This window comes from Chionomys nivalis, chromosome 1 (genome assembly GCF_950005125.1).
Source record: "Chionomys nivalis chromosome 1, mChiNiv1.1, whole genome shotgun sequence".
NCBI classification, from domain to species: Eukaryota; Metazoa; Chordata; class Mammalia; order Rodentia; family Cricetidae; genus Chionomys; species Chionomys nivalis.
This window is the reverse complement of record NC_080086.1, coordinates 130,698,627-130,722,359: the sequence shown is the minus strand read 5'-3', so window position 1 is coordinate 130,722,359 and position 23,733 is coordinate 130,698,627. Positions and strand designations below refer to the sequence as shown.

Here is a 23,733-nt window from a genome sequence, read left to right as displayed (position 1 = left end):
CAAAGCAACTCATATCTTATTCTTTCTGGATATCTATAAACCATGATACTGGTGGAAAGCCTCTTGATCTTGAATAACTGCTCTACTACTGAGGAGCTTTTAAGGCAGTGGTTCTCAACTTATGGGTCGCGACCCCTTTGGGGGTTGAATGACCCTCTCACAGGTGTTGTGTATTAGTTATCCTGCATATCAGATATTTATGTTAAGAGTCACAACAATAGCAAAACTACAGTTATGATGTGGCAACGAAATAATATTCTGGTTTGGGGATCACCGCAACATGAGGAACTGTCTTAAAGGGTTGAAACATTAGGGTGGTTGAGAACCACGGCTTTAAGGCATTGTCAGATGTGGGCTTGGCAAAGACATGTAGGTGAAGAGGTGCCAAATGCATTCCCCACAGACTCCCTAGAGAGGGTACAAGGGGCCCAGCTGGGCAACAGGGGAGAGGAAGGGCTCTTATGTAAAAAAACTCTCTCATGTATAGAGAACAAATTGCTGTGTTCCTGTTCATCTTCCCATTCCCTCCTAAATGGGTTACAAGTGTTTGCACTAGGTGTTTTTTGACAAACAAACAAACAAAATATAATTGGAACTATTAGGTCAACCAGAGACAAATTATTTCAGTTAGTAACAAATTTGGGCTTTAAAAAAAGCCTTTGAAATGTTCCTAATTATGGCAATTTTTGATAAGCTACCGTTTGCTGATTGATTCCAAAGTTAAAGACAGGCAGAGGTGAAGTGTAACTTAGCCAGAGGGTGTTGCATATGCACAGGCCTGGGTTTGATCCCTAGCCCTAGGAAACAAAAAACAAACAAACAAACAAAACAACAACAACAACAACAAAAGAACCTGGTTAAGATGATGTCCAAAGATATATTCCTCCAAATGCTTACTGATAATGAAAAAAATATGTAGACTTTATTTGGACCCTGGAAAAAGTCAAACAAAGAGTTAGGCCTTTGCTCACACCAAAGCAGACACTCTGGTAAGAGACAAATGTAGGTATCTAATGGACTTAAACTTTTATTCTTTATTCATTTATTATTTTTGTTTATTCATATGTGTTTTCAGTTACATGTATGCCAAAGTACACCAAGGAGGAAGTTGTTTGTCACCATGTCTTGTTGAGGCAGGCTCTGGTTTCACATCCTACACTGTATTCCAGGCCAGCTGCGGTTACAAACGTGGGCCACCACATCCAGCTTCTCCTCTGGGTTTCTAGGATCAAATTTGGGTCATCATAGTGAATTCTACCTGCAGAGCCATCCCTCAATGATGGAATTTTCACTCACTATTTTGAGGTTATGTCCATTACAGCTGTGGTTCTTAATTGAGACTTGACCCATAGGGATATTTGCCAGTGTATGAAGATGTCTATTACTGTCCCAGATGGAGGTAGGGTGTCTACTCAGCAGGGACCAGGGACGTGGCTGAACATCCTACAGTCCACAGGGCAATCGCCACAGGAAGAGTGATCCAGCCTCAGGTGTCAACAGTCTCCAACATACTTTAAATTCGATTGAAAGAGCACATTGAAGAAGCTGCATGGGGGAAAATGACCCCCCCCAAACCAAAACAATGAACAAACAACAAAAAAAACAAAAAACCCAACCCAAGATCATAATTGATAGATTAACCAATTAGAAAGTCAACCAAATTTTATTTACTTATAGTATAGAAATAAAGAGTTTAACTGTTGTAGAGAGTAAAGCTGTGCTTTTTAATATCCTTTGAAGAAATACATTAAATGCATATAGTACTCCATTTGAGGTGAGATGGACTGTCAGGTTTTTTTTTTTTTTTTTTTTTTTTGCCAGAGGGCTGCATTGTACCAATGTCTGAACTCTCCTGCTTGTAAACCAGAAGAATATTGCCAGTGTTTGTTATTGTAAGCCTTCCTTGGGAGTGTACGAATCAGATTTTGAGGTTCCAGATTATGATCCATTGGCACCAGTGCTGTGGGCCTTTGGTGGCCAGTCATGGTGGAAACATGGGACAGAACGAAACCTCTCACCTCATGGGCAAAAATTGAGAGGGAGGACCGTCCCCTAACCTCCTCGTCCAAACATCCCTCTTACGTTTTTCATCATCTCAGCCCCATGCTAGGGAGTAAGTTGTCACCACACAGGCCTTGTGGGGACATTCCAGAAGCAAACCATAGCAAAAGGATACAACTGACTAGAGGTTTTGCGAGCGAGCTAGAACTAACCCCACTGTCTGTGCTAACTTGGGTGCTCTTCTCATTAGCCCTTGTGGGAGGGGCTGTCCGCTGAGGCCTGAGCCAAGGTCAAAGTGGCATCTGGCCAAGGTGCTGAAGGCTCCCAGGTGGGAATAAGGAACAACACCTCTAGACCTTGAGGGAGAAATAGATACTTTGTTTTCTTCCAGACAGGGTTTCTCTGTGTAGTCCTGGCTGTCCTGGAAGTCACTCTATAGAACAGGCTGGCCTTGAACTCATCTTCCTGATTTGACTTCCCAGAGATGGGATTATAGGCATGTGCTGTTGTGCCTGGTTATACTTTTTACTATTCACACTGAGGTTGCTTATGTGCTGTTGGGAAGAGGATACAATTTTAGCGGCTTAACTTTTCATGGCTCTGTAAAGCCAACAACAAGACTTAGGAAGATGACTCCTACTTGTTCCTTGTCCTGGGTGAATCCATTTGTTTGAAGCCGTATACATGTACTAGGGCAAACGGTCTTGTCGCATTTCAGGAGTGGTCTTAAAATTTTATTTCAAGCCCCTTTGAGACCCTGGAGAAGAGTCTTGCCCTTGTCCTATGCTCATGCACACAAATACAGGGGGCAGAATGCCATGCCTGCATGACTGTCAGCGGATAGCCAAGCCATCTCTCCATATCTAAAGGACAAATAGACAGCTTCACTGTAGAAAATCCACACTTCCATAGCTAGGTGCTTTACTTCAAAATCAGCTTTCTTTGGCATTCAGTTTGTGTGTCTCGGAGACATTCCCACCCCATTGTGAATCTGGCTTTTGATGCTTACTACAGTGTGATATTTTTCTTTCGGCCACTATCTTCATTGCTTAAACATGGCTCAGTCATTATCACTTTGGCCACAGGGATCTTCTTTTTGAAGAAGGTGGCACACTTCATAACTAAGCAAAAAGTCCTCTTGAAAAGTGGAAATACACCTTGGGTCTCCCATTCCCAGAGTCTGTTTCTGAATTAGAGGTGTAGTTTACAGGGTCAACCCAAAATAGTATCAGAAAACTTGAATGAACGGGAAGATGAAACTGGGTGGTGGGGAATCCATCCTGCAGCTGCTCTGGCCAGTACACAAGTATTCTGTTCTTTTTGGTTTCTCTTCATAGAGTAAAACAAAACAAAACAAAAACAACAAAGGAGGAACCCCGGTTCAGCTTCCCAGTCAACAATTACTTATGATGTGGAATATTAGTTGAAGATGTGTTGCATTCGTTTATGCTGTGGAAAATTTATTTAACGATGCAAAGATGTATTACAGTCTTTTTGTGTTGCATTTGTTTAACTCTGTGAAGCTGTGATTGGTCTAATAAAGACCTGAATGGCCAATAAGTAGGCAGGAGAAGAACAGGCAGGGCTGCCGAGCAGAGAGAACAAATAGAACAAAAATAGAAAAAGGAAGAGCGAGAAAAGGAAAAGGAGAGAGGGCACCAGGATCCAGTTTCCCAGCCACCTAGCAAGCCTTAGAATAAGAAGTAAAGAAAGGTATACAGAGTAGAGAAAGGTAAAATCCCAGAGACAAAAGGTAGATAGGATAGTTTAAGTTAGAAAAGTTGGCTAGAAACAAGACAAGCTAAGGACAGACATGCATAAGAATAAGCCTCTGTGTGATTGTTTGGGAGCTGGGTGGTGACTCCACCAAAGAGTAAATAATAATAATAATAATACTCCAACTATATAGTGACTTTATTTTATTTAAGTGTTTCTAGAACAACACCCAGGAAATGATCCTGGAAAGCCCACAGTGGGAAGCATGTGTGCCTTCTGCAAGCCTGCATGGAGCAGTCAGATGTCCCTGGTTGTAGTTAACAAATCCAGAGTAACAGGAAAAAGAAGCAGGACGGAGTGTAACACTACACTCTCTATAGTGTATAGGACTGAAGAAATGTACCTCTAAGTGCAACGCGGTAGGTTTTATTTAAAGATAGCTCAATACAATGGAAGTTTGCATCTTTCTTCACCTTCCTAAAATATACCAAGGGAAATGTTAGAAGACACTGATCCAAGTGATTCGTTAGTGAATGCCAGTGTACTGAGAACTTTTTTTACAGGTGTGTGTGTGTGTGTGTGTGTGTTTGTGTGAAGCATGGGTGTGCAGGTGCAGATGGATGTTTGTGTAGATGTAGAGGCCAGAGGTTGGTGTTGGGCATGTTCCTCTACCGCTCCATTTTATTTACTAAGGCAGATTCCACCACTGAGTCAGGTCTAGGAACCCAGCTTGTATATCTTGTCTCTCGTCTCTGTCTCACTGGTTCTGGGATTACAGGTGAGCTGCTGTGTGGGTGCTGGGGATCTGAACTCTAGTTCTCAGGCTTGTGTGCCCACCATTTTATCCATGGAGCTAGCTCTCTTGCCTGAGAATTTATTAGGAAAGAAATACTCAGAAATCAGAGGAAATTGCAAACCTTGTAGTAATATAGACGGTTAAGGGTAATAGGGATGAAAATAAATAATACTTTCTGCTAGGGGAGGCTGCTTGCTCGTTTCCTGGCTGCCTAGACTCCAAAAATAATCACACAGAAACTATATTGTTGAAATCACTGCTTGGCCAATCACTTAAGCGTATTTCTTGCTAACTCTTATATCTTAAATTAACCCATTTCTATTATTTTATATTTTATCATGAGGTTGGTGGCCTATCAGCAAGGTTCCAGCTGGCGGGACTCTCATCTTTCTCCTATGGTGGCTTCATGGCTTCTCCCTGACTCCACCTACTCTCTTTATATCTTTTCCAGCCTGACTATTTTCTGTTAAGCCATTGGTTGAAAGCAGCTTCTTTATTCATTAACCATTAGAAACAACACATATACAGAGGGACTTCCCATAACCTTCTTAGCTTCACGATTCTCAACAGACTACTTTATGCTATAGTGAGGGATGAAATCTATCTTGCAGTATGACCCTCCCCTTTGAGTGATCATGAAGAGAAGCTTGAGGAAGCACAGCAGCCACCTTGTCTTCCCCCTTATCTAATCTACATGTAAGACCATTCTGGGGCCCTGCAACTTGAAAGGTCCTGTTTAGCTTTTGAATCTGTGAGGGCTACCCGGTGAGCCCAAGGTGGGGCTAGCAGAGGAAATGTCAAGAGGGAGCAAGCAGGTATCCAATTCTCTCCCTTCTGAATCTACCAAAGGAGGAAAGGCACATTATGGTCTCAGTCTCAGGGGACAACAGAAGGTAGTGAGGATTTAGGGCACCTGGGAGGCCCTTGCTAGTTGGCTCAATTAAATGCTGCCTTGTGGTTTGCAAATCTAGGATGTGCAGGTCTTATAAACTAGATGTTAAAGTGGAAGTTGGGTTTGTACATTGCTTTTACAAATAGCTAAAAAAATTTTGAAAAGCTTTAAATGCCAGCTGCGGCACCAACAAATATAGCCATGGGCTGCGTTGTTCCAAGAAGCCTCCTATCTGTACAAGGAGGTAGACTTGATTAGTGCACGCGATCTTCACTGTCGGGAAAGCTTGGGGACTTGCCATTAATTATCGTTTGTCATTAGGTAGATTCTCTCAGATAAGGGGGAAATGTGAAAAGGCAACGATGCGGGTAGTACCCGTGACGTCATCACAGGGATTGTGTTCTTCTATTCACTGCTTCACGCTGGGGACAGGGCTTGGGGTGGCTATGTGAAGCAGGGTTGTGTTTTTGGACCTGTAAGCACATCTGTGAGAGACATTGCTGGTGTCATCCAAGTGGCACTGTCCACACAGTCCTCAGTTCAAAACTTGGTGGAATGATTCAGACATGGTCCGAGTTACAGCAAAGGTACCGTAGTTTGGAACTGTCTAGATGACAGAAGAGATTTTCAAGATTTTTTTTTAAAATGTAGGTGGTTGGGCTTTCGTTCACATTTTATTTAAGTAATAACTGCCTCCTCAAAATGCCAAACATTAAATTTTAGGACAGAAACTATCATGATAGACATAGCCCTGCTGGGCATTGTGGCCCATGTCTGTATTTGCCAGCACTCAAGAGGGGACTGAGGCAGAAAGGTTTAAAAACAAAAAAGAAGAAGAAATCAACCATGACAACACATTTGTTTGCAACACATAAAACTGAGGCATGTTGGGTCTCAAGTGTTTCTTGTTTTTCATATGTTGAGGCCGTTCTAGACAATTTTGTATTTTTCCTAGTCATTGAATGTTTCTATGGTGTGTGTGCTCACACGTGCATGTGTTGTGTGTGTGTGTATGTGCACGCGTGCGCACGTGCTTTTGTGTGTGTGCATGTGCTTATGTGTGTGTGTGTTTGTGTGTGTGTGTGTGTGTGTGTATGACTTCAGGAATGCTCATGCCATAGCACATATGCCCAGGTCATAGGACAATCTCAGGTGCAGTTTTTACCTCCCACCTTGTTTGAGACGCTTGTTTACCACCGTGCACGCAGGCTAGTTGGCCTATGGGGTACCCAGATCTTCCTGTCCCTGTCTCTTATCTCGCTGTGGGAACAGTGAGGGCATTTGTTGCCACCCCTGGCTTTATATGGGTTCTGGGGGTCCAAACTCAGGTCCTCACACTTGTATGACAAGCACTTCATTCACTGAGCAGTCTCCCCATGCTATGTATTTTCTTTCTGGAATAATGAAAGAATGTAGCACCAAATGAATGAGATGTTTACACACTTTAATTTGTATTTTTCAGTTTTAATTATACAACTATATGTAACTTACGTTACATTTAGTGATGAGGAATTATCTTTTTACCTAAAGTTCTGGTGAATACTGAATGTTTGTATGATTATTAAGAAGACAGTAAGATAAACAATAAGATCAATAAATACATGTTCCGTTTCTCTCTCCCTTCTTCCTTCCCTCCCTTTTTCCTTCCTTCCTTCCTCCCCCTCCTCTATGTCTCTCTCTCTCTCTTTCTTTTTCTTTTTTTCTTTGAAACAGGGTCTCTCAATATAGCCCTGGCTGTCTTGGAACTCTCTGTGTAGACTAGGCTGGCCTTGAACTCACAGAAGTCCACCTGCTTCTACGTCCAGAGCGCTGGGATTAAAGGTGTGTGCTACTAGACCTGGGTACATGCTCTGGTTCCTGGGCTACAAATCAGAAGCAAATATGGAAAAGAAGCTGCTAGGCGTTTTGGTGAGATATAACTGGCAAGGGTCAGATATTGTGGGAACTGGCACACTTGTAAAATCCCCACAGGTTACCACAGAAGCTGTTGTGCTCTGGTTCTAAATTTACAACCAACTTGGTTTCAGTTACTATTTCAAGTCTTCAACATCCTTATTGTGACCAGCAGGTCCATTCACAAGACTTTTAGCGAAGATACTTCCCTGTGACTTGGTTTCAGGGATGTTAGGAACTGGCAAGCATTATTCCTGGAATCTCATAGTGAACTTTGATTAAGAAAGACGGAGATAGAGGGAAGTAGACACAGTTTCTCATGAAGTAATAGAGTAGGAGACCGGGAAATGGGCAGAATAAGACTGGTGTGTCTGGCCATAAAAGAGGAATTAATGAATGGAAATTCCCTCAAATGTGAGCCCATTAGGATGCCTGGCAATATCATTCTCTGTCCCCTGGGCCATGCCACTGGCTTACTCAAGCTTTGAGACTGACACCTGCTTATTACTCTTCTCTATTGGAACCAAACCTGTCTTCTAAATGATCACAGAATATCCTTTTTAAAATCTTTGCACGGTTCTCTATTGGGTTACATAGCTCTAGGATCTTAGCCATGGTATACAAAACTTTTGATAAATGATCCCTTGCCCTAGGTCTACCCCTTACCTCAGGCCTACCTTACCCAAGGCCTACCTCCTTCCCCCAGACCCACCTCAAGCCCTCCCTCTGCTCCTCCATGCATTAGAATATTATGAAAATAGACTTCTTTTTCATAGTCCCCTCTGCACATTGTCTTTTACTGTTTTTTAAAGTGCTGCTCCACCCGTGACACGTTTTAGACTGGCAATAGCAATGCACCTTTTCAGCAATTCTCCACCCTCCAAGACCTTCCAGACAAGACTTTGGCAGCCTGTGAACTGGTTTCCTCTATGCGTTGTATGATTTATATCGCTGCCTGGATCTGTCTCCCTGGGAGTTTCTAAAGAACGGGACTGCAGTTTTAGAGACCTTCTATGCAGAAGTGTGTCTGATACCTCAATGTGGATCTCTCTCTCTCTCTCTCTCTCTCTCTCTCTCTCTCTCTCTCTGACAACACGTTTTTTTGCTCTTCCAACATGACTTTTAAACTTAGGGTTTGTTTCTGCTTTTTCCCATTTCTTGGTCTCCTCTGTTACTTGTTACTTCATGAAAAACTATCTTCTGTTCCTTCTATCCTTTTCCTCCATCTCTGTAGGTTAGACGTCACCATCAGATTTCTGACTCTCAGAAGTGTGTAACTTTGGAAGCTAGCCATAACTAACCTGCACTACCAACTTCTAAACTAGTGGTTTTTAACCTGTGGGTCACGACTCCTCTGGGGTTGCACACCAAATGACCCTGCATAACTGATATTTACACAATTTACGATTCACAACAGTAACAAAATTACAGGTGTGAGGTAGCAATGGAGTAATTTTTATGGCTAGGGGTCAGCACAACATGGAAAACTGTGTTAAAGGGTTGCAACTTTAGGAAGGTTGAGAACCAAGCTCTGAATGCTTGAAAAATCACAGAGTTCTTTGCAGTATGTTGACAGATACTGGGCTCCTAGCTCCCATATGTAAATATGTTGTTAATCCATACATAATATTGTCTTAATGGGAGGAAACTGTATTTTAAATTCCAAAAGTCTGCTTTGCAAATTCTGTTGGTAGGGGTTCACAACCCCAGGACTTTTTCATTTTAAAATCACGTCGTGGTTTGTGCTCTCCAACTTTCCACACGGGAATTCTTTTGTTCCAGTGAGGAAGACAGAGTGACTTCCTTCCTGTTGGACACTGGCAGTGAATCTTACGGAAACTAAGTGGGACCTGCGGTACCACAGAATGTTCTAGTAACTTCTGCTTTATTTTCAGTAGGCATGAGCTATGACTTCAGGAGCCAGGAAGTTGATGTCTTAGCTGTGGGGATGAGCCATGTCACAGCCTCTTGACTTGTTTTCCTTCCTTTTAGACAAAAAAAGAAGAAGAAGAAGAAGAAGAAGAAGAAATATTTGTGATAGGATAGATACCTGAAATAAAAAGAGAACAGCAATGTCACTAAGGGGAACCCTCCAGCTGGATGCTTCAAGCTGTCCAAATGTAACTAAAAGCAAAGGAAGAATTTAAAAGACTCTTTTTTCTTTTTTTAGTTCTTATGTTTGGCTTTTAGTCAGTTCCAATAAAAAGTCTAGCTCCAAATCCCCGATTCAGAAGCAATTTAAACCGAGATTTTACCGTCTCATAAAAGAGTACTATAAACACGCAGGTTTCTAAATAGGAACAAGTGTTTTCACTTATGTGTTAGCACAGTACAGCTTCAGCTGGAGAAGGAAAATAATCCTCATTACCGGTTCTGGTGGGTTTATTATCTGTGCACATGAAACTGGTATCAAAAAGTTGAAAAAAGTTTATCTTTTAAAACTTATCACTGACAGTGATAAAATTGCCGAGGTCATAAAATTAGTAATGACAATAAAGCGCTCTATGTCCCCTTGTGTTATTCTTTTTTAATTTAGTTTTATGTTATGCATGTGTGTGTTGTACCTACATGTGTGTCTGTGCACCACATGCATGCCTGGTACCTGTGGAGACCAGAGAGAGGACATCAGATGACCTGGACTTGGAGCTTGCTGTGAATTGCCCATAGGTGGGTGCTGATAATTGAGCCCGAGGCCTCTAAAGAGCTGCCAGAGCTCTTAACTAAGCACTGAGTCACCTCTCCGGTCCCTGCTCTGTCTTGACTAAGTGTTAGGTTAGTATATAATATGATGGGTCTCATTGTGGCGTCTTCACACATATGTGTCACTAGACTCTGCATTTGCTCCCATGTCCCTTCCCCAACCGGGCTGAGTCCCTTTCTATCCCAGCTACTTTCTCATCTTGTGTTTTCTTACCACACACCTTTCATCACTCTTTCCCTTTTCCATTCTCCTCTCTCATGTTCATCTTCCTAATTTTATGGCCTACAACCCCTATGGTTTTTTTTTTTTATGGTTTCATTTACTTATGCAGTTTTGTTATATTTGAGATTGGAATCTAGCTACATCACCCAGTTTAATCTCAAACTTCTGGACTTAAACCAGTCTCCCAGATAGCACCACCACTCCTGGCTTGATTTGGGAATTTTTCAAAATTCACAACTGAGTTATTCATGGTGGAATATGCCACCATCCTCACCATCATTGCCATTATTATCATCATCGAATTTACTCTGATGTAAGTAGAACAATTTTCAGAGGAAGGCAGGCATGTAGCTGTTTGGGGCGACTTCATACCAGATCCTTCTAGGGTGTTAGGATCACCAACAGGGTTACTGTGAGGACAAGATTGGCATCTTGAGAAGAAAATACTGATTCTTTTTTTAAATTATTATTATTAGAAAAGAACTATTTTGTCCAAAGTCACAAATCTTAATTTCCGGGGTCAAACATTTTCTAGCTGCTCTCTCATTTTGGAAAGTTATTTTTAGTTAGAATATGGGGTTAGCATAGTAAGTCCTAAGCCTTTGGTGTTGATGAATGTGTCTGTATGCCCCCTACCCACAGGTGTCTACAGCATGTGTAACATGTGTGTATGACTTTACTTTACACTTAGCTCCTTCCAAATGCCAGGAAAACACCTCTGAGTTGGACTTTGGAGTTTCATGGTTTATTACTAGAGTGTCCCCTGGACTTCCATATTCACCTTGCGTCAGCTAGCATTAAATGGAGTAATTTGACTGGTAGAATTAAATGCCAGCAACTAAGGAGAAAACACACAGCTGAACTTTGCTATTTTATTGTTACCCCCACTGCTTCCCCAAATGCAACGAGGTCCTGTGAGTGAGATGAACTCTGAGCTGCTCCTGTTTGGTACTTGGTACCAGTGTTCCCCTGGGTTGCCAAGGCTCCATAACAATGAAGCTTATTCATCTATAGACAATATAGCCAGTGATAGATGCTTAAGAGTCAGCACAGGGAGTCGTGAGCATGTGTTCTTGACAGTGCCTAGAAATGGATTTAATCAGATCATGGGCAGGAGGATAAATTTTGGAGTCAGACTTGGGATTTTAGGAATTTGCTATTGGACAATCAATTCAACCTCTTTAGGCCTCTATATTGTTATTTATGCCATAAAGCTAACAATACTTACTTAGCCTTTTGAATTTTATTAGACTAGCTATCAGATTCCTTCCCAGAATGTTACATTCATGCTGTATTTCTAGCAATAAGTGCTATTTTTACATGCTATTATTGCTTTATTTTTTTAATTCAGGACAAAATATCCTACTAATTTTAGTTAATATCCTATTAGCTTAGTAAACTCTTTTAGAAGAAAATGATGAGTGAACAGGTAGCACATAACTTAAGACCCAGGAAAATCTTATTAAATAAGCCTGTCAAGAACAGAAAGTAGGGCTGGAGAGATGGCTCAGAGGTTAAGAGCATTGCCTGCTCTTCCAAAGGTCCTGAGTTCAATTCCCAGCAACCACATGGTGGCTCACAACCATCTGTAATGAGGTCTGGTGCCCTCTTCTGGCCTGCAGTCATACACACAGACAGAATATTGTATCCATAATAAAAAAAAAAAAAAAAAAAAAAAAAGAACAGAAAGTAGTTTCAGAGTTGAAGAATACACTATTTTCATTGTGCGATGACCTTTGGACTCATACTCAGCCATGCAAAATATGAGATTTTGTTCTTTATGTTATCCCTTATGGCCTATGGACAATGATTTACCCTTGCTCTAAACAGAGGGCCCATCCTCCATGATCCAACTGCTCCAGCAGGTCTGTGACACCAACGTCTTTGACAGTGACGAGAACAAAACTGACGGAGCATGCTGGGAAAGCGGCTGATCAGAGGAAGCAGGGTAGAGAGAGGAATTGGAAGAGCCGAGTGCGGGATGAACTTGGAAAAGCTGGGACTGAAAGCTGAAGCAACAAGACCAAAGTTGAAACAACAAAAACCAAAAACTAACTAGAAAGTGGGAACTAGCAAGAGAATAGCAGTGCCACTTTGTAGTTTTGTCTGTTTGTTTATTCAATCTTTTTAAAGACAGCAGGTAATGAAGATACCAGAGGGTGAATGGTTAGCCAGAGAGGTGGGATGCCTGGGTGGGAAGGTGGTGATCATGGTGGGTGATTGGTTGTAGCTGCCAGATGAAATAACCTGAATCAACTCAATGGGTAAGAGAGAAGTGATTTCTCTGTTGTTGGGTGGTTGTATTTCCCCATGTTTGTTGCTGTTGTTGTTGAAACAGTATTTTATTTGTCCCAGGCTTGCCTTGTACTTATTATTTAAGAAGATGATCATGAACTCATGATCCTTTTACCTCCACTTCCAAAGTGCTGGCAATACTGGCATGTGTCACCATGCTCTGTTTATATCAGTGGTTCTCAACCTTCCTAATGCTGCAACCCTTTAATACAGCTCCTCGGGTTCTGGTGAGCCCGACTTCATAATTGTAAATTTGTCACTATTATGAATTGTAATGTAAATATCTGTGGGTTTTGATGGTCTTAGGCAAGCCCTGTGAAAAGGTCATTTGATCCCCCTAGGAGTCATGACCTAGAGGTTGAAAACCACTGGTTTACAGTGCTAGTGATCAGAACCAGGACTTTGTATGTATGCTAGACAGATACTGGAGCAGCTGAGACATAGCTGCAGCCCCCAGTCACTGTCTTTGCTATATACTTCTTCAGTCTCTTCTCCGTACCATAGCTGTAAGAAATTTTATGATTCCAGAATGATTCCACTTCTCTGCTATTCACTGCTAGGACCATAGTTTCCCCTTGTCCTTTGTCCTGTACTCCTTTGTAGCTTATGCTGCTCCTAATGACTTAACTACTTCTATCTCTAGTCCTGTCCCTTGCCACATATGACTTTCAGTTGTCTCAAACGTCTTCCACAACCTCCCCATTGCTGTCTTCTTGCCCACTCTTTGCCTAGCCAAAACTCTCTCAGGTCCTAGACTCAGTAAGTGTCCCCTCCCGACACACTCTGTGCTGTGCTTCAGAGGTTATTTTACTGTTACCACTTCTCTAGTTCTTTCTTACAGCATAGAAACAAGAATTGTATGTCTCCGGGTCATCTTGTCCGTCCCCTGTCCTTCGGCAGCCACAAGAGTACCTTGCTTAGCATCTCATATTTAATACATCCTTAGTATTTGTCACATAAATCACCTGGCAGAGCCTTAGCATTATTTCTTTTACAGAATTCAAGATTAAGGCTTTTAAATAATACTACCTGTTTTGGTATAGAATTAGGTACTTACAAAAAATTATCTCCATATGAAGGTCAGATATATGTAAAATAAAAAAAGTGTGTTTTGTTGGGCAAGGTTGCACTCAGCAGATAGAGGCAGGCAGATCTCAAAGGGTTTGTGGCCAGTCTGGCCTACATAGTGAGTTCCAGGACAGTCAGGCATACATAGTGAGATCCTGTTTTCTTCTCCCAAAATAATTGCAATAAGAAACAAACAAACCAACCATGCTCATATATGTATAGAGATATTGTGTACTATGAGAAGAGAGGGTCTTTAAGAGATTTTGATGAATCTTTTGTGGAAAGAGAAAATGCTGTAGAAAAGACCATCTTTGGGAATTCTAACAAGGCTAGCATCATTTCAAACAACTCCTTATTAGATATGGCATTTCACCTGCTCTCCTGGAGTTAGGAGAAGCCCTTGGTGAGGTGTTGGTGTGGGATCACTGTGGGAATAGTGTGGTGTTGGTTTGTCCCCAGGCATCTCTAGGAATTTAGTCTACAGCCTGACATCTTTCTCAGCTTTGCCTTGAGAATTTTCAGGAATGGCATTCCAGTACTGATAAGGTCATCTACCCAGGGCACGCAACTCTAAAGCAATAATATTTTTCTTTCCATTTTGCTTTTTTATCTTTAAATGCCCCCACTTCTTGCCATGTCTATAAATTGGTTCTATACTTCAAATTCAGTACTCAATTTAAGAGACTTCAGGTTTAAGTAAAACTTTGCACATGTGACCAGTAATGTCAAAATTAGATTTTCCTTTTTGAAAAGTTTAAGTCAAGAGCCTGAAGTGCTCATTAATTAATATAACTATTAATTAAAACTTGCATGAGATTGGCCTCTGTTTACTGCTCTTAAAATTGTGTGCATGTGTGATCATCTTAGCTAAATTTAGGGGAGTATATTTTGATGATAGCGTCTTCACAAGTTAAATTAATGTAAGTCTTCTTGCTATATGAATATTGTGCCTTTGAAACCATGCTTGACAAAGTCATTTAGAATGATATTTTTTTCTTGAAAATAATTTAAACTATCAACACTATAGTAAGTCCTAAACTACCAAGAAACTCAAGGACCCAAGCTACAATAACACTGACATTCCTGTTGAGACAATCCCACGTAATTTAGGGTTAGAGTGGTATTAACCACAGCAAAGTGCTTAAGAATTTGTTGACATTCTGGGTCAATTCTTGGAAACTCTAAATGAGTAATTCATGGAGATAAATATATAACCAAAGTAAGATTTTACATTATGTGCATAAAACTAAAACAACAACAAAAAAAAACCCAAACTGTAATGGTAAAACAGCACTGTTCCCTGAGGGGCAGCAGTGGGCAGCGAGCCATGAGACCACACTGCAGGCCATGAAGGCAACAGAGTCTCAGGCAGGGAGCCGCATGGAGGGTGAGAGACCTGGGCAGGGCAGCTGCAGCCCCCGTGGGTGAGAGACAGATAGATAGGCACACCATGCAGAGTGAGGTTGGATATTTATTTAGTGGGTTAAGGAAAGGAAAGGGGAGAAGGGGAGAAGGAGGAAGAACAGAGAGAGGCAGAGAGAGGGAGAGAGGGAGAAAGGGAGAGGAAGAGAACCAGATGGGGCAGGGAAAAGGAACCATGGCAGCAGCTACCTCTTCAGAGGAGAGACAGAAAAGGAAAGGGCTCAGACTGGAAGCAGAAGGAAGATCTCCCTGCCTTGGCAATGGATGGGGGAGGGAGTAGGCGGGGATTGTCTCTTAAAGGGATAGGACAGACCATTACACAAACAAACAAACAAACAGAACACATATGAGTTGTTTTAAGGTAAATATAATAACTAAATTCTATTTATTAATATTCTGGGATGGGGGTGGTCCATGTGCTATGGCATGTGTGTGGAGGTCAATTTTGTGGAGCCATTTCCCTCTCTCAAATTTTACCTGGATCTAGAGGGTTGAACTTAGGTCTTCCAGTTTTTGTAGAAAACACTACCATCTGGGCCATTTCGTAGGCCCCTAAAAAGCAGAATTTTAAAACTGCCAATTGGTTAAAAATAATCATGCCACCAAATGACTATTTTAAATAAGCTTCCCTCTTATTTGATCTTAAGGTTGAAGTTCACACCAAATCTCAATCATCACATAGACCTCTGGGAATAACTTTGCGATGCTTCAGCACCAGGTGGGGTCTTTAGGGTTTTCACTTACTAACTGGGTTCCTTTCTGATGTTTTGCTTTCTTTTTCAGGGTTTCCAGAGCACTTATAATTTGAGCTGAATGGACCAGTTCTTCAGTCTTGATGCCCTTTCCGGGGATGACAACTGCCCTTGACATCTTTTCAGACCTGGAAATTTCTCTGTATGAAAATAGATTGTAAGTGCTTTTTAAAACAAATCCATTAAGATCACACAAGAAGCGACTCTAAATACACCCAGGAGAACAAAGGAAGCACACCCTGACATTAGTGAGAGCTATATGCATGTATGATGAGATTATAGGTAATATCTTTCCTTACCATTCATTTTAAGACACAAAGGCTATTGTTTTTGCATGGTGGAATCTTTGTTTTTGAAAACGCATTTGTAGACACAATAAAGCCCACGTTAATGAAATGTTAGCGGGTAAATGTGCAGGAGACAAGGATAAGTGGAGACACAGACAGGCCTAATGATTGCAGAAACAGATTGTAACCCAATAGGCCAGTGCACTTGGCCCATTACAAACCAGATTCTTCACTGTTCACAAATGCAGCTCCGAATACAGTGACAGGTCTTTAGTATAGGGTTCTTTCTAACCACTTGTGGGGAACTCAGCACTTCCAAGACAACTCAAGAATCATTTGGGGTTTGGCCTGAAAAACCACTTACAGCCACAAACTGCTATTTCCAGCTAATTGTTCAGTCTCAACTTTTAAATACACTAATGGAGCTTACATTAGAGAAAAATCGGGGAAGTGCTGCCCAGAAGGTCCTAGAAGAGGTATGAAATTCTTATTATGACTATGGATGGGCCCTGTTAAATATAAAAGACTGGCAGGAATTTTTAAAGTTAATTTAAATTAGTGAATCAAACTGAAAAAGGAAAAAAACCAAAACCTCTCAAGTATTTAAGGGATCTCTAATTCTCTCAGACATTTGCACATATTTGGACAAACTTTGGGCAATCTTTTTACTCTATTTATTCATAAAAACACTCATTCACAAAATTAAATATGTTTTGAGGAATTTTCTGTGGAGAGTTATGATCTTAGGCATTTGAAGAAAGATGAACCCAGGAAGAGAGTTAAGGCATACTGAGCCAGAGGTGGCATGGAGAGAGAGGTGGTTTTGGTGAAGGTAGATGGTAAGGAAATGTTTGCTGATAAGATGGTTTTGTTATGAGATGTGGAAGAGTTGCCTCTGCATAACTGTACGAGTTCCCTTGAAGTGTGTGGTTCTCATGAAGCCATCCTTTTTATCCTCCAGAAAGAACCCTAGTCACAAAGACATGGCTGTATAGAATGAATTGACAAGAAATTTTCTTTTCTCTCATCTGGAATTAGATGAAGCCCATAGGCTCAATATACGCCCAGTGTATAGATTCACCCAATTGCTGTTCTTTGCCGACCTCACTGAATGAATACAGCCATGTCTATGGACATTAGCCATTGTTCCCCCTGCCTTCTGCAGCTGACTGTGAGCCTGCAGAAGACAAAGACTGAATGATTCCTTCCTTCACCTGGGTAGCTTTTGTTCCTAATACATTGCCTGATGCTCATTGACTGCCAGTCAAGTAAACCACACTGGAGAAGGAAATAAACCTTGACACAAACAGCTCTCCAGAAGAGTCTCTAATGGCTTTATTTATATACCCCACTATTCAAAGTGGAACTGCTTTACAGCGTGATGGCCTCTGTGCTTCTCCATGTCCTATGATGATCTGGCATCAGAGGCCAGCTCTATGAAATAAGATGGTGCCGTATTCCTAACAGGGACACTTTTTGAAACTGACTCTGAGATTCTGTCATCTCCAGTTGCCCCATGGCTTTCTCTTACATCTATGAGTAATAATTATGGTGGCATGCTCTTTCTGAGATGCTGTAGAAGAGTAATGCCCTTAATATTAGATTAGGGGACAGTGCGGTGACAGCTCACAAAATTCATATCTGGGAGAATCGGACGAGGGAAAGGGAGGCCAGAAGTTGTGTTTTAATATGGGGTTCTTGCTTTTAGGCCTGAAAGATGGGATAGCTCGGACCAAACTGTTGAGTCTCTGTGAAGTGTATCTCTATGTAGAGAATAATAATTGCTGCCTCGCAGCATCATTATAAAGGCCTTGTCAACAGAGTTGGGGAATAGCACTAAAGCTCCTAGTGTTGTTTTGAATGAGAATGGCCCCATAGGCTCATACATTGGTTGTACTGTTTGGGAATGATTAGGAGTTGTGGTGTTTCTGGAAGAGGTGTGGCACTGGGGGTGGGATTGAGATTTGTAGCTGGCTCTCTCTCTGCCTTGGGATTGTACATCAGGCTGTAGTCTTGATACTGTTCAGAGCACCCCTGCCTGTCGCCATGTTCCTCACCATAGTCATCGTAGACTCTAACCCTCTGGATCCATGAGCCCCAATAGATATTTTCCTTTATAAGTTGCTTAGGTCATGGTGTCTCTTAACAGTAATAACAATGTACTAAGACAAGTACTGGTAGTAATAATGTTGCTGTTAGCAAGTTTAGGAAAAGTATAGACTTTTTCTTATAGTTGAGGAACATTTACATGATCAGTGAGGGTGATGCTTACAACTACATTTGTATTCCAAAGTGTATATCCCTAAATACATCTGCAGTGCCATTAAACTGAGTAAAGTGTGTGGCATTCCTGAATGCCTTGTTATGTAAGAATAGGAAGAAAGTGCAAGATATCATTTTAAAAATTGTTCAGCTGCAGAAAGGCATGGTGTTTAAAATAGAGCACCTCTGGGATCTCACATCCCAGTGCATGCTAAGGGACATTCTAACCAGCTGTTTTATCTTATGGCAATTGAGATCATCTGCCTATCTGTACTTCTTGTAGAAAATACAGTCAATGGTAGTTGGGAAGGCTTAGGAAAGATAGGAAAGCCTCCTTGGTTGTGGTCTAAATCTAGTCTGAAACAATCTTCTCTTCTTTGTTTAGAGTTTTCTTGCAGTTTAATTAGGAACAGAGGCTCCCACAGGGTGAGGGAACCACTGGCTGCTACAACTATGGAGATAATCTGTCTACTGCTGGAAATGTCTCCAGACTTTTGACAACGGCTAAACAACCATGGGGTCCAGCGGCCTCGGGAAAGCAGCGACGCTAGATGAACTGCTCAGCACGTGCATTGAGATGTTTGGTACGAACCCTGCCTCCTTGGTCTCTTTGTGTTTCTTGAGGCTGCTGCTTGCTTCAGCTCACATGCAAGTTGTTTCTGGAATAGGTTTCAGTCTCTAGACCTTGGTGTCGGAGGGTGGACCCATTTTGTCTTCCCAGTTTCACTGGCTTCTGTATTTATTTTCCTTCACCTGCCATAGCTCATACTCCAGACAAACTGTCTACTCACTTCTGGGATATTCCCTGTATCATTTTCTACTTCCATATTTTTCTCCTTTCATTAGAATTCTCTTTAAAGCCATTAGTTGTCCTTCTAAATAGTCATAATTCCTAATAACCTATCAGAAATGGTGCTAACTTCTACCATCCCACTTCTCAGGGTATATTCGCATGCATGTGGTACATGCTCAATGATTGCTTTGTTCTGACTTGTGTTTCTCTGTGTGTGTATGTATTGCACAATCCACTATAATCTTCATTTGTATATATCTCATATATATCTATGCACCTTTGTAGTGGCATGTCGCTTATATTTTAATAAATAAAACTTGCCTGAGGATCAGAAAAGTAAGACAGTCACACTGGCCAGCCTTACAAACCAGGCAGCAATGACACACACCTTTAATCCCAGTAGCCACAATGGCACATACCTTTAATCCCAGTAGCCACAATGACACACACTTTAATCCCAGTAGCCACGCCAGCTTGCAATAGAAACGAGGCGGTGGTGGTGCAAGCTTTTAATCCCAGGACTAGAGAGGATTATAAAAATGGGAGGAGACAGTTCTCAGTCTCAGTCTCATTCTGAGATTCCTGGAGGCAGGATCGCCATTTTCATACTGAGGTCAAGTTAAGAGGTAGTGGTTGGCTATTTCGCTTTTCTGGTCTTCAGGTTAAACCCCAATGTCAGCCTCTGAGTTGTTGTTAATTGTGCTTCACACAGTTGTTTTGCTGTTTGTGTATCTGTTTTATCATTGAGCACTGGAGTCACTCAAGAGAACTTTGTTCAATTAGTTTACCTATTTAATTTCTTTAATTGATAGAAAATCAGAAGTAAGCCAGAATAGGGCCATTGGAGAAAATATAGAATGACTGTGGCCAATAAGTCCCTTGGTCTGACTTTGATCCCTAGAGCTCACACGGTAGAAGGAAAGAAGTAATTCCTGACAGTTGTCCTCTCTCTTCCACACATGAAGCACCCCTACTCAAATAAATGAATGTGATATGATCACTTATATTTGAATTTCAGACAATCAACATGTTTTTGTATGTCTCAAATATGCCAAGGCCATACCTGTTCTAACAACTTAATCACTATTTATTTCCAATTCAAACTTACTTGGGTGTCCTGAATTTATTTTTGCTAAATTTGTCGGTGGCAAAGCACAAGAATGGTGACACCATCTACATTAGTTTGCAAGGAAATACCAGCAGACATTGGAGGTAAAAAAGATAATTGGGCTTGGGGCTGGAGAGATGGCTGAGAGATGACTTGGAGGTTAAGAGAGCATGCTGTTCTTACAGATGATAGAGTTCAGTTCCCAGAAGCCATGTCTGATGGCCCACAACTGTATGTTAATCCCATTGCTGCCTCTGGCTTCATGTGGACACACCCACACATATATACATAATTAAAAACAAATCTTACAAAATATAACGGGGCTTATGAGTTGTTGACACTGTATTTTCTTAAGTGATATTAAAGGAAGAAGAGATTAACCCTGCCATCTCTTCACCTCTTATTTTACTTTCCACAGATGACAACGGAGAGTTGAATGACAGCTATTTGCCAAGAATAGTTCTGCTGATGCACCGATGGTATTTATCTTCCACCGAACTGGCAGAAAAACTCCTCTGCATATATCTTTTCAACTGCTGTGTAATGTTTATAGCCATAAATCAAGTTCTGTATTTAGATAGTCTATCTAAAGCCAGTAAATTAAGATGAATAAATAAATGGTCTGATTTAGTCAGTCATCCAGATGTTTTGAGACTATATAGATGTTAGGTAAGACATCAGGATGATGGACCGAATAGTTGACTAAATATTTGGTGTTTGGGCTGAACTTGAAGATGTCAGAAAGATGTGAAGTGGAACAGGAGTTGTAGGCTGAAGGCTCCAACTCATCCTAAACATTTAGACTGTTAGTGTAATGAAAGGTTATTTAACACTGATTCAATATTTTCCTTCTGTGAGGACAACAAAACCTAGCTTAGTTTTCATATTTTCCCCTTGCTGTAAGATACAGTGAATGTTCTAGAAGGGGGACCCTGTGATTTGTTGATTAATGCTAATTTTTGGTTTTATTGACAAAAAAACGAACAAACAAAAAAACCTGTACAAGGCTGAAAATAAAATTCCTCATAGTTGAAAACCCACTTTGTAATGTGAGCAGCTGCTTACTGGTTTTGTGTGTAATATGGTCCTAAAAAATAATTAAAAGATGCACGTATGATAATGCAAGTAGTCTCAGAGTTTGAGGAAGTTGATTTCCTAAGGTCTGTGTTTGTGTATAATCTCCAAGTGTGTTTTTACATCTCTACCTTATATTAACCAGGAGCCCCTGTGGGTTTACTTATAGGAAGGGAGAGCCCGAGACATTGTTGTTGCCTGCCAAGCCTTCCTGAGCCAAGAAGGAACCGAGCCTGTCCACTTCATACTTCTTCCTTTCATCTTCCCACAAGCTCAAGGGATAGGAGGATGTTAGAGAGTTAAGAGGATATTCACCCTGAATGCATCAGGCTTAGGAAGGAGCAAGATTCTGCGTCCATTGTCCCACCCCTGACAAGTAGAGTGTAGGGAAGGATGGCGGAGTGGACCACACGATCCATACACTGCTCCAAGAGCTCATCCGCAAGCAGCATTCTTACCCTTAGTGTGTTTGTCAACACATGAAACACAAATAAAGAGGAATATTTGAGCCTGTTAGAGCATGCGGGAAATTTCAGATGGTATGAACATTGAAGACTGACGTTTTCCTCCTTGGATTCTTTATCTCTTCCATGCCCACTGTGTCTGGTTACAGTAGGGGTGTTTGTTCTAGGAGATCCAGTGGATAGACTTCGGAACAAATAACACAACCTTAGTTTCAACATACCTGAGCGTGACGTTTTCAAATACCCATGAGATCTGAGTGCTTGTTATATAAAATACCAATCCTAAATTCGAAATCCTTCTAGTTAAAATGGTGCCTCTGCATACTCTTAATTGGGAACTATGTATACTTTGCAGTATGCTTGTAACCCCAGTTTGTGGTTGTTGGTTGATAAGTACTCAGGAGGGTGTAACTAATTTGTAAGTGACTTCTCCATCAGACGAAAACTACATCCCAGAAGCGTAACAAGTCAAGTTTGACTCCTCGGTGTCCGTGTGTTCACACCCCACTTCTATGCCCGTTTGACTCTCTCCAGGTTGAGTTCACATCATCCACAGCTTTGAAACCCAACCATTACACATGTTGGAGTTTTGACAAATTTCAGAATAGCTGTACTGGCATGTTAGGAATAGTCATGGCTCACTGCAGGAAACATAAGCAATTCAAATGCCATATGTGGCGTATTGGAGGGGGTTAAAGGATTGCAATCCATTAAATACATCTGGGGTACACAAACTTAGTTCCTAGTTACCCACTTCAGACTCAAGTCCAAAATCACACAGTGGAAGCTAGATGAAGCCTGTTTCTAGAATCAGTAGAACACTTGAGTATATAAATCTACTACACTTATATAATAGCATGTCAATAATAATAACATAGAGGTCCAAAAGTATACTATTTTAAATAGACTCTCATTTGACTATAGCATCTTATTAGTTCAGGAGTTGACGTTTTTTCCTAGTATTGTTGGCCCCCCAAAAGTTTCAGAGTTTGGGGCATTTTGCATTTCAAGATTTTGAATTAGAGCTGCTCAGGCTGTAACTCGAGTTGCCTGGGATTTGGGTAAATTGTTGGAACAGTGTTGGCTAGGCATGTGCAAAGGGAAGACATAAGAACATTTTCTTTAACGGGCCTACGTATCAGAATGCCAGGGGAGAAGGCTGTGACGAATTCCGACTGAAGGTCTGCTATTTCATGAGGTAAACACACTTACAGATTTAATTTCTCATAGCTTTGGGTTCTGGACTTGTCAACAATTCCTGTTTTGTTTAAAGCAGCCAATACTTCACCCCGCTGTCTTTGCAACTGTTAATTCTTCTCTGTTCCTGGTGGATAGGGGAGAATTTACCTTATGGATTAGATATCAAGTAGGGGCTAGTGCCTTACAGAGTCAAACCAGCTCAGAGATCCAGTGGATTCAATGGTTTCTACTCCCTAACCATATACATTACCATGAATGGGGGGAGCTGTGCTCTGTAGTAAGTTAGGAAGAAGCTCAGAGTTGCTGGATCTTGGTTCTCCATGGAAGAAGCAGAAAGACACATGGTGGAATTGCTGGGAATATGAGCCGACGACTTGGAACTAAGGGGTACTGGAGTCTGTGTTAAGTTCAGGTTATAAAAATGGTACCATAGTCTCTAAAGAGGTCCGAATGAAATCTCCCAGCTGTCAAAAGTCCTTTCTATAACTTTCAGGTATTGGATTCTGAAATTCCCTGCCGAGTTTAATTTGGATCTTGGTTTGATTCGTATGACTGAGGAGTTCCGGGAAGTCGCTAGCCAACTAGGCTATGAAAAGCACCTCAGCCTCATGGACATATCCAGCGTGTAAGAGTGGTGCAAGTCTTTCGGTCTTCATGGGTCCACCTCTTTGGGGAGGGGCTAGTGATGACTCTGCGGGAGGGAATCCCTACTGTTCTATAAGGAGCCTCCTTTGGAGATAGTCTGGCTACAATGAACATAGCTATAGCAATGGTAGACACAACCTCT

At 41.3% G+C, this 23,733-nt stretch overlaps 1 protein-coding gene across 1 annotated transcript in view; it reads left to right on the top strand.

Moving 5' to 3' along the window:
• Positions 1–23,733, top strand: part of Rasgrp3 (RAS guanyl releasing protein 3) — a 98,304-nt gene that overhangs the window by 41,193 nt on the left and 33,378 nt on the right. Inside the window, exons 2-6 of the mRNA XM_057782621.1 lie at positions 15,790–15,915; positions 18,693–18,891; positions 20,627–20,729; positions 22,882–22,944; positions 23,440–23,571. Of these exons, the coding sequence (XP_057638604.1) occupies positions 18,822–18,891; positions 20,627–20,729; positions 22,882–22,944; positions 23,440–23,571 (368 nt within the window). The 5' untranslated portion in view covers positions 15,790–15,915; positions 18,693–18,821. The remainder of the gene's footprint in view (positions 1–15,789; positions 15,916–18,692; positions 18,892–20,626; positions 20,730–22,881; positions 22,945–23,439; positions 23,572–23,733) is intronic.